The sequence below is a fragment of the Alexandromys fortis genome, unplaced genomic scaffold, assembly GCF_014885135.2.
Source record: "Alexandromys fortis isolate MF-2015 unplaced genomic scaffold, M_Fortis_MF-2015_v1.1 scaffold_216, whole genome shotgun sequence".
Taxonomy (NCBI): Eukaryota; Metazoa; Chordata; class Mammalia; order Rodentia; family Cricetidae; genus Alexandromys; species Alexandromys fortis.
This window is the reverse complement of record NW_026068089.1, coordinates 2021794-2029910: the sequence shown is the minus strand read 5'-3', so window position 1 is coordinate 2029910 and position 8117 is coordinate 2021794. Positions and strand designations below refer to the sequence as shown.

The 8117-nt window shown below is 50.9% G+C and overlaps 1 protein-coding gene across 1 annotated transcript; it reads right to left on the bottom strand.

Annotated features, from left to right (window-relative positions):
- Window positions 1-835: 835 nt before the first annotated feature.
- Window positions 836-4184, bottom strand: Ankrd33 (ankyrin repeat domain 33). Its single transcript, XM_050122499.1, has 4 exons — window positions 3856-4184; window positions 3508-3637; window positions 3210-3350; window positions 836-2473 (listed from the first exon to the last, which is right to left on the bottom strand). Exons 1-4 carry the CDS (start codon window positions 4018-4020, stop codon window positions 1785-1787), a joined length of 1125 nt encoding a protein of 374 aa, XP_049978456.1. The 5' UTR covers window positions 4021-4184; the 3' UTR covers window positions 836-1784.
- Between the last annotated feature and the right edge of the window lie 3933 nt (window positions 4185-8117).

Here is an 8117-nt window from a genome sequence, read left to right as displayed (position 1 = left end):
ATGTATGCATGTATACAGTAGGCACCTTGAGTATGCATATGTGTATACAGTAAGCACCTTGCATATGCATGTGTGTGTACAGTAGGCACTATATGTCTGCATGTGTGTGTACATACAGTATACACTTTGTATTTGCACGTGTGTGTACAATAGGCATTATATGTCTACATGTGTGTATACAGTAGGCACTATATGTCTGCATGTGTGTGTACAGTAGGTACTATATGTCTGCATGTGTGTGTACAGTAGGCACTATATGTCTGGATGTGTGTGTATAGTAGGCACTATGTGTCTGCATGTGTGTGTACAGTAGTCACTATATTCTGCATGTGTGTGTACAGTAGGCACTATGTGTCCAGCTGCTGTAGTTATTAGAAGCATACGACTGCATTTCTGCAGTAAATGTGTTGGGGAAAAAACCTCAAACTTGCAGACAAAGCCCCACAAAGTTACCCAGTGTCCCTTTCAGATCATTGGCTAATAACCCCACCTATGGTGCCACCTGGGGGATGTGATTTCTCTTGACAGCCTACTTATTATTGCTGGTTTTTTCCTATCCCTCCCTCCCTCCCTCCCTCCCTCCCTCCCTCCCTCCCTCTTCCTTTAGACAGGGTCTGTGTACTGTTCAGACAGGTCTCAAACTCACAGGCCCAAATGATGCTCCTGTCTCAGCCTCCCGAGTAGCTGGAATTACAGATCTTTGTCCTATGTGCAGCAAACATATTGTTTTCTGCTCTTTAAGGGCAAGACTTTGTAAAACAAGGGGTCGGGATGCTCAAGATTGACAAACAGCAAATTATTATCATTATTATTTTTATTATTAATATATCGCATCTTTAAATTTAACTTTATGTGCATAGGTATTTTGTCTGCACATAGCTCTGTGCACAAGAGAGTGCCTGGTGCCCAAGAAAATCAAACAGGACATCAGATCCCCTATAATGTGGTGCTGGGGACCAAACTTGGGTCCTGTGCAAGAACAGTCAGTGCTCTTATTGTTGAACCATCTCTACACCTCCCCCTCCAATTATTTTTATTTGGTAAAAATGTAAAAACCAGTTCAGGTTTTACGGCCAGTCGGGAACTTATTTCCTCCTAACTTTGCCATCTCCTTCCCATGCTGCTGGCCCAGTCCGTTTCTTTCTCTGGTCCATTCTGTCGCTCCACTTACTGAGAGGTTAAATATCTTTTGCTCCTCATCCCGTGATCCGTCTTCGGTAACCTTGCATTAATTACTTTTCTTGTTCACTCCATGAGGGGAAGGCCTAGCGGCTTGAGGCAGTCAGGTAACAGGGGAAGCGTGTGCTGGTGTCTGTCTTTTCATTCAGTGTGCCGCCCCAGTCGGTTGGACAGTCCTTGGGTTCAGGTGGTTCTCTCTTCCTCAGTTGGCACGTCATTTGTGGGACTATAAATCTTACGAAGTTGAGGATAAAGATGATACAAACATGACCACCGGAGGGAGATTTTCTCCTTGACTAGGGCCGTGCCATGTCCGCTTTTCTCCCTTGGTTATTTCCTTGATACAACTGGAAGCCAGATTTCTTGTGAGAACAGCTGGTGCTCTCCCGCTTTAAGACACACTGCACAAAATACAGCGTATGGCTATTACCCCGCAACACTGTAGCCAGTTCCCTGCCGGCAGACTCCGGGTGCTCCTGTCCCCTCCTGCAGACACTGCTGTTGACAGCCTGGACATTTGGGGGAGCAGGTTCCCGAGGAAAGAGGGAGCAGGGAAGCAGAAGAGGCCCCAGACAAGGATGCGTCTTACTTGCCTCTAGTTTAGCTTAGCCCACCACCCCATGGTTCTTTGCTTCTTCCTCCTGCTTCTTCCTTTCCTGGTATCTCCACAGGGGAAGAGTCAGACTTCGCGGCCCTGCAGGCCTGAGGATCAACTCATACTGCCGAGGGGGAGAGGGTGCCTTGGAGAGGAGGATCTTGGGGATTTGTGACCTGGTACCAGTACTGTCCCTGGACTGTAGCCACTGGGAGAGCAGACTTGGAGGACTCTGGTAGGGGACAAAGACCTGGGGAACAGGGACAACCTGAGGAGGATGGGGTGCTGGGGGAGGGGCAGGGACAGTACCCAACAGCTCGGGTACTGACTTGCCCCGAGTGCCTAGCCTGGGTGGGTGGTCAGGGCACAGTGGGAGGCAGGCTGTGGTGAGGAAGGGACTGGCCAAGCTGGTGGTGACCGTCACAAAGTGGTCCAGAACACCCCCTTCCTGTGGACACTCAGCAAAAGAGAGGCTCAGGGTAGTTTGCAGCCTTTCTAGGAGGGATGGGGCAGCCTGGGCCTGGGCCACAAGCTGGGCCAAGGCTGGCCACTCTGGCTGGTATTGCAGACTGAGCTGTTCTGCCTGGGGCCGCCTAAGCAGCTGCCGGATCCTCCGCACTGTGTTGAAGCTGTCAGTCAGAACTGCCCACTCCAAGGCTGTCTTGCCACGGACCAGATCCATGGAGTTCAGGTCAGCACCTGCAAGCGAAACCGTGTGACAGGGATGAGTTAGGGAGCTGTAGTTTGTACATGGGTACATTCTTCAGTAGCAAGGCTGGTTCGGGCTAGATTCAAAACACCTCCCAGACTGGAAGCCCAGGTTCTGTGTAAAAGACAGGAAGCTATCAAAGTCAGAAGATCGGGGAGAGGGCACTTGAGGAGAGCCCATGGTGTCTCCGAGAAGCTCATAGGGCTCTCTGAGAAGCGTGGGGCACAGGCTGAGAAAGACATAGGGTGCCCTTCCTTCCCTGCTAAACCCACTGGGGTTGGGAAGGACAGGGATCCCTCAGAGACCAGCAGAGGGCGCTGACAGCCACCTTAAGGGGAATAACGAGGGCCCCTAACTCCACAGACAGGCTGGTCCTCCATCAAAGGCTCCAGCCACAACCAAGCACGCCTTGGAGCTGGAGTCGGCGCCCACTACTACCGCCTGATGTGGCAGCCTTCACCGTGCTGTGGCCGCGTTCCTCCAACTGGGTCTCAGGCAATGGCAAACCCGGGACTAGAACTCAAGATTCTGGTTTAAAGTGTCACCTCATCCCTAACTTTTCCCCATCTGATGTTGCACTCTTTGCTGGGACCTCCATAAACAGAGCTGGGGGTGATAACACCCCCCTCTATTAAGGTAGCCTCAATCCGTATTCCATCCCCTCCTCTCTTGCTGCAACCAAATGGTGTCTAGTGGGGTGGTAGCGGAGGGCGTACAGCCACACACCGGCCATGAGAAGGGCAACCACACACTCGGAGCGGTCCCGAATGGCAGCCTTCATCAGAGCTGTGAGCCCCCGCTGGTCTCTGCGCTCCAGGTCCAGGCCAGCGAAGTAGTTGAGCAGGAGAGTCACCAGAGGCGTATGACCTGAGAGACAGGACCGCAGAACTGATCCCCAGGTAAGGGGGACAGAGAGACCCTTGTGCAAGGTTTGGGGTTGTGGCCCTGATGGCTGAGATCAGGGGTGAGATGGAGTTGGGGGGGTGAGAGAGGGGATGCTGGTTGGGGTGGGGGTGTCTTGCACCTGCTTGAGCAGCCAACATGAGGGCTGTGTTTCCGTCTTTGTCCTGTTGGTTCACATCCAGGAAAGGACAGCAGCTGAGCAGAGCCACAATGGTGCCAAAGCCATGGTAGCATGCCACCATGAGGCCTGTCTGGGGACAGAGCAGTTTGGACCCCACTTTCCACTAAGTTCTCCTTAGGAACCCCGCCCTTGCCCTCTAAATCTGCACCTTCTCAGAGCCTGTTCCAACCCCTGTGAAGACAGGTCTAACCCACCTAAAGAGTGGGAGCAGCCTCTGGAGCTCTCTGCCCGGATGGGGGTGGGAGCTGAGCTGTCCCCAGCTGCCCTGCTAATCCCTGCACATCTCACCCTCCCATTGCTGTCCCTCTGGGAAACCTCCTCTGGGGAGACCCCGGCATCCAGCCTTGCTTGAAGCTCAGTGGGGTCATTGTGGACACAGGCCCAGTACAGGGTCTTCAGATCACAAACAGGGGTAGGAGTCTCGTTGCTGGAACAGGATGGTGCCTCAGACATGTCCAACCCTTCTGAGTCAATGGCGGCTCCTATGTTTCCAGTCTGGGGCAGTCAGCTGGCAGCTGTGACAGGATGTAGAGGAACAGTTTCTCCCGCGATCCTGGGCAGATGTCCCTGGAGCTGCACCCATCTCCCCAGGGAAAGCCTTCACCCTGATGGGTATCTTGCCCTGCCTGGACACAAGACAGGCATCTTACTGAGGGTTAGGTTCCCAAGGACGTTCATGACAGGGGCTCTCATTTTCCCCTCCCCCAACCTTACCTGGGGGTTCTAGGGTCTCCAAAAGACTATCCTGGCAAGCGGACCTGTGGCTCAGCGTACCCTGCACCTCCAAAAACACATCAGCCCTTCTGCAGAGTAGCTGAGGGACTGTCTGTCACCAGGAAGCAGGCGGGTGGCAGATGGCTGTGTCTGCGGAAAGCTGCCATAAACACTCGGGGCTGAGCTGGGTCAAGCGGGTTATGAAGGGATTGGGGGCCGGAAGGGTGGCCGTCCTGTCTGCTGTTGCCCCATCCAGCCCTAAGATCCCACTAGACCTGCCTGGTGGGAGCTTCTCCAGGCCACAGTGGGGTGTGGACCCACCTGGGCCCATCATTCTCACCGTCGTCAGAGGAATTCAGCTGCTCTTCGAAGTGGTGTTGCAAGAGGAGCACCATGAGGGTCTTACACCCAGCTCCCGAGCCTGAGAGCCCCTCCACCTCGGGGGAGCAGATTTGGGGAAGAGGACACAGCTGTGATTTGGGAGGAGGAACGAGCATTGGATAAACATGAATGGGGAGGTGGGCTCTAGGGTTTACCCAAGGAAATCAAAGCACAGAGTTGTCAAGAGGCTGGAGAGGTGGCTCAGAAGTTAAGAGCACTGGCTTTTCTTCCAGGAGGCTGTGGTTCAGCTCCCAGCACTCACTGGGCAGCTCACAGCTGTAACTCCAGGGCCAGGTAATCTGATACCATGCCCTCTTCTGGTTTCTGTAGGTAACTGCACTCACATGGTGGCAGACATACACTGCCAAAACACCTATAAACTTAAATATTAAAATAAAAATAAATTTTACAAAAGAAATTACAAATTATTGCTAAAGAAATTATGATGTATTAAGTTTAATGAATTAGATTTGAAGTGGTAAGTGAAATATGACATATTTAAATGATATATTAAAATAACAATGGATTTGTACTCTTTGGAACTGATAAGCTGAATGACTTGGAGCTCAGACTGCATGCGCTGGGGGACTTCTCTTTCTGGCTTCATATTGTTTTCCTCTCCCTTGGTTCCTGAAGCTTTCTCCTCCTTGCTTCACCTGTTGGTATTAATATAATAATCATAGAACATGTACATTTCATTAAAATGAGATTTGTTTTTGTTTTGGTATTGTTTGGTCTCTTGTATTTGTTTTGTTGGTCTTTTGTTTGTTTTGAGAAAGTATCTTATGTAGCTCAGGCTGGCCTCGAACTCAGATCCACCTGCCTCTGCCTCTCAAGTGTTGGGATCACTGGTGCACAGCACCACACCTGGTTTGTGTATTTGTTTTTATTTTTCTTTTCTCTCTTTTTTGAAACAGATTCTCACTATGTAGTCCTGGCTGTCCTGGAACTCACTCTGTAGACCAGGCTGGTCTTGAACTCACAGAGACTCTCCAGCCTCTGCCTCCTGAGTGCTGGGATTAAAGATGTGCACCACACTGGCTGGCAACTTTAACAGGTTTCTGATTATGCTACAGCACTTCTTGTTTGTTTGTTTTTTCACCCCACCCTGTGATTTAAAACCCTGTCCTAGTGATGTCACATGTGATTAGGAGTTTGAAGGGGTGTGGAGGTGAGTCTGACCTGGAGATAAGGGGGTTCAGTCCCAGATTGTCAAGCAGGAAAGCTAGGTCAGCACTTCTCAGCGTCCCAGAGCTGTGGATCAGGACGTTCTGCCCTCTTCAGGTAAATCAGAGAAGAGCTATGTACATGGGACACCCGCTTGCTGAGACAGACCACGGCAGCACAGGCCGGCTCTGCTGCAGCTTCCTGATTCATCAGCTTCCTGTAGCACTGACAGTGGATTTCTCAATCGCAGGCAGAGGTCATGTGACGGCAAAGCTGGCAGTTGTTACAGACTTGCAGCCTACTTCTCCAGCCCTTCCCGTCTGACTTCTCCAGCCCTTCCCGTCTGAGCTAACCAGTTGTGTTTTTGTTGTCTATGGCTGCACTCTAATGGATGCATGTGGCTTAGCAAACAGTTTTATTTTTCACAGGAAAAAAAAGTCAGGAGTGGCAAACTCTTGGTGTTGGTTGAGATCTGTTGGGGCCAGGGCCTTGTCTGGGGTTCTCCTACTTTTCCTCTTAGTCACAAGAGATGGCTTGTGACTAAGATGGCTGCTCCGCTCCAGACCATTGAAGTAAACTTGAGTGAATGTGGAATTCTATACAGTTTTAGCAGATGTCTATGAGTCTTAGCCAGACATCTCCGACACAGACCCTATCCGTAGCTTCCTTTGAGCTGGGTCTGACTGCATGGTAGCGGCTTGGCCGGTGACTGCAGCAGGCGTCCGGTGGACGGGAACTCTGCTGTCTTCATACAAGATGTCAGGGCATCTGCATCCTGCCATCACTCTCTCCCCGGGTCTTCCTGCTGCACGGAATCCCACGGGTACTTACACCTGAGTGCACCCACCACGTTTACCTTTCCCTTCCCGTTCTTCCCGAGGTCGGGTGCACCTTAAGGAAGGTTCCCTTTAGTTCACAGTTCTAGGGCACAATCCGCCAGAGCAGAGCAGTCGTGGAGGCGGGAGGTAGAGCGGCTGGTGAGTGTGCATGCCCACCTTGTCTCCTCCTTATTTAATCCAGGACCTCAGCACGTGGGATGACGCTGCCCTTAGCAAAGACAGATCTCCCCCTGACTAAGTTACCTCAGACAGTTCTTCCAGCATATCCTCAGGCTTGTCTCCTGGTGACCCCAGAGCCTGTGAAGTTGACAGTATTAGCCCTGCCATTGCCCGGGGCTGCAGGCAGAAAATGCTCCAGAGAACAGCCTTGGAGTCACCTAGCTCCGGACCTGCTGCTCCGGGACACACACCTGCTTAAAGACCAGATCTTGGCATCCTGCTCAGTTCTGCAAGGTTCCCACCTGCAGTGATTTTCCTCCCTGCCCAGGCCTATGATTCCAATGTTCGCTTCACATTTTCAAGGCGCAGAACCCGGCAGAGAGTGATATCCCCACTTGATGTGGAACTTCTCGTTGTCACTAAGGTGAGCCTGTCTCCTCACAGCTGGTAATCGCTCTTGTTCCCACCCCTGGGATTTGCCTGCTTGTGGCCTTTGCCAACATGGTGGCAGAAATGAGGGGTAGGGATGGTGGGTAGTTCTTGCCCCCCCATTCTTTGGGATTCTTTTAATATTCCAGCTAATAAACCTTATAGATATGAATACCGTACTATAATCCAATGGTGGCCCCTATTCAAAGAAAGCCTGAGTTTTGATATGGTTAAATTCTTCAAAAATTCTCCTTATACTCTTTTAGTAACTTATTCAAGGAAAACTTTACTTTTACAAAAATCTTCATTCTTTTTCTTAATCCTTCAGTTTTATTTTCATGTTTAGTCTTTATTCTGAATTCATGTCTATATACTGAGAAAAATCTGTAGTCTGATTGGTGTCCTATCCCTAGTTGAAAGGTGGTGAGCTAACCCCCAGAGTGAGCGTATTGGAGCTAGGGCCTTGGATAGCGTAATTAAATTTAGGGTGAAAAAAGCTATTCTAGGCCAAAGCGGTTATGTTGAAGGGGTCTCCATGTCTCAGTTCTAACTACACCACAGAACCATAATGACGGAATGGCATGGCCCTATACAAAAACAATGGCCTGGAAAAAGCATGGGATAAAACCGGACTCTCTGAAGATGGCGGACAATGAGGGCTGCTGAGAAGCCAAGGACAATGGCATGGGGTTTTGTTCCTACTTCATGTTCTGGCTTTGTGGGAGCCTAGCCAGTTTGGATGTTCACCTTCCTAGACCTGGATGGAGGGGAGAAGATCCTGGACTTTCCACAGGGCAGGGAACCCTGACTGCTCTTCGGACTGGAGAGGGAGGGGGAGAGGAGTGGGGAGAGGGGGAGAGG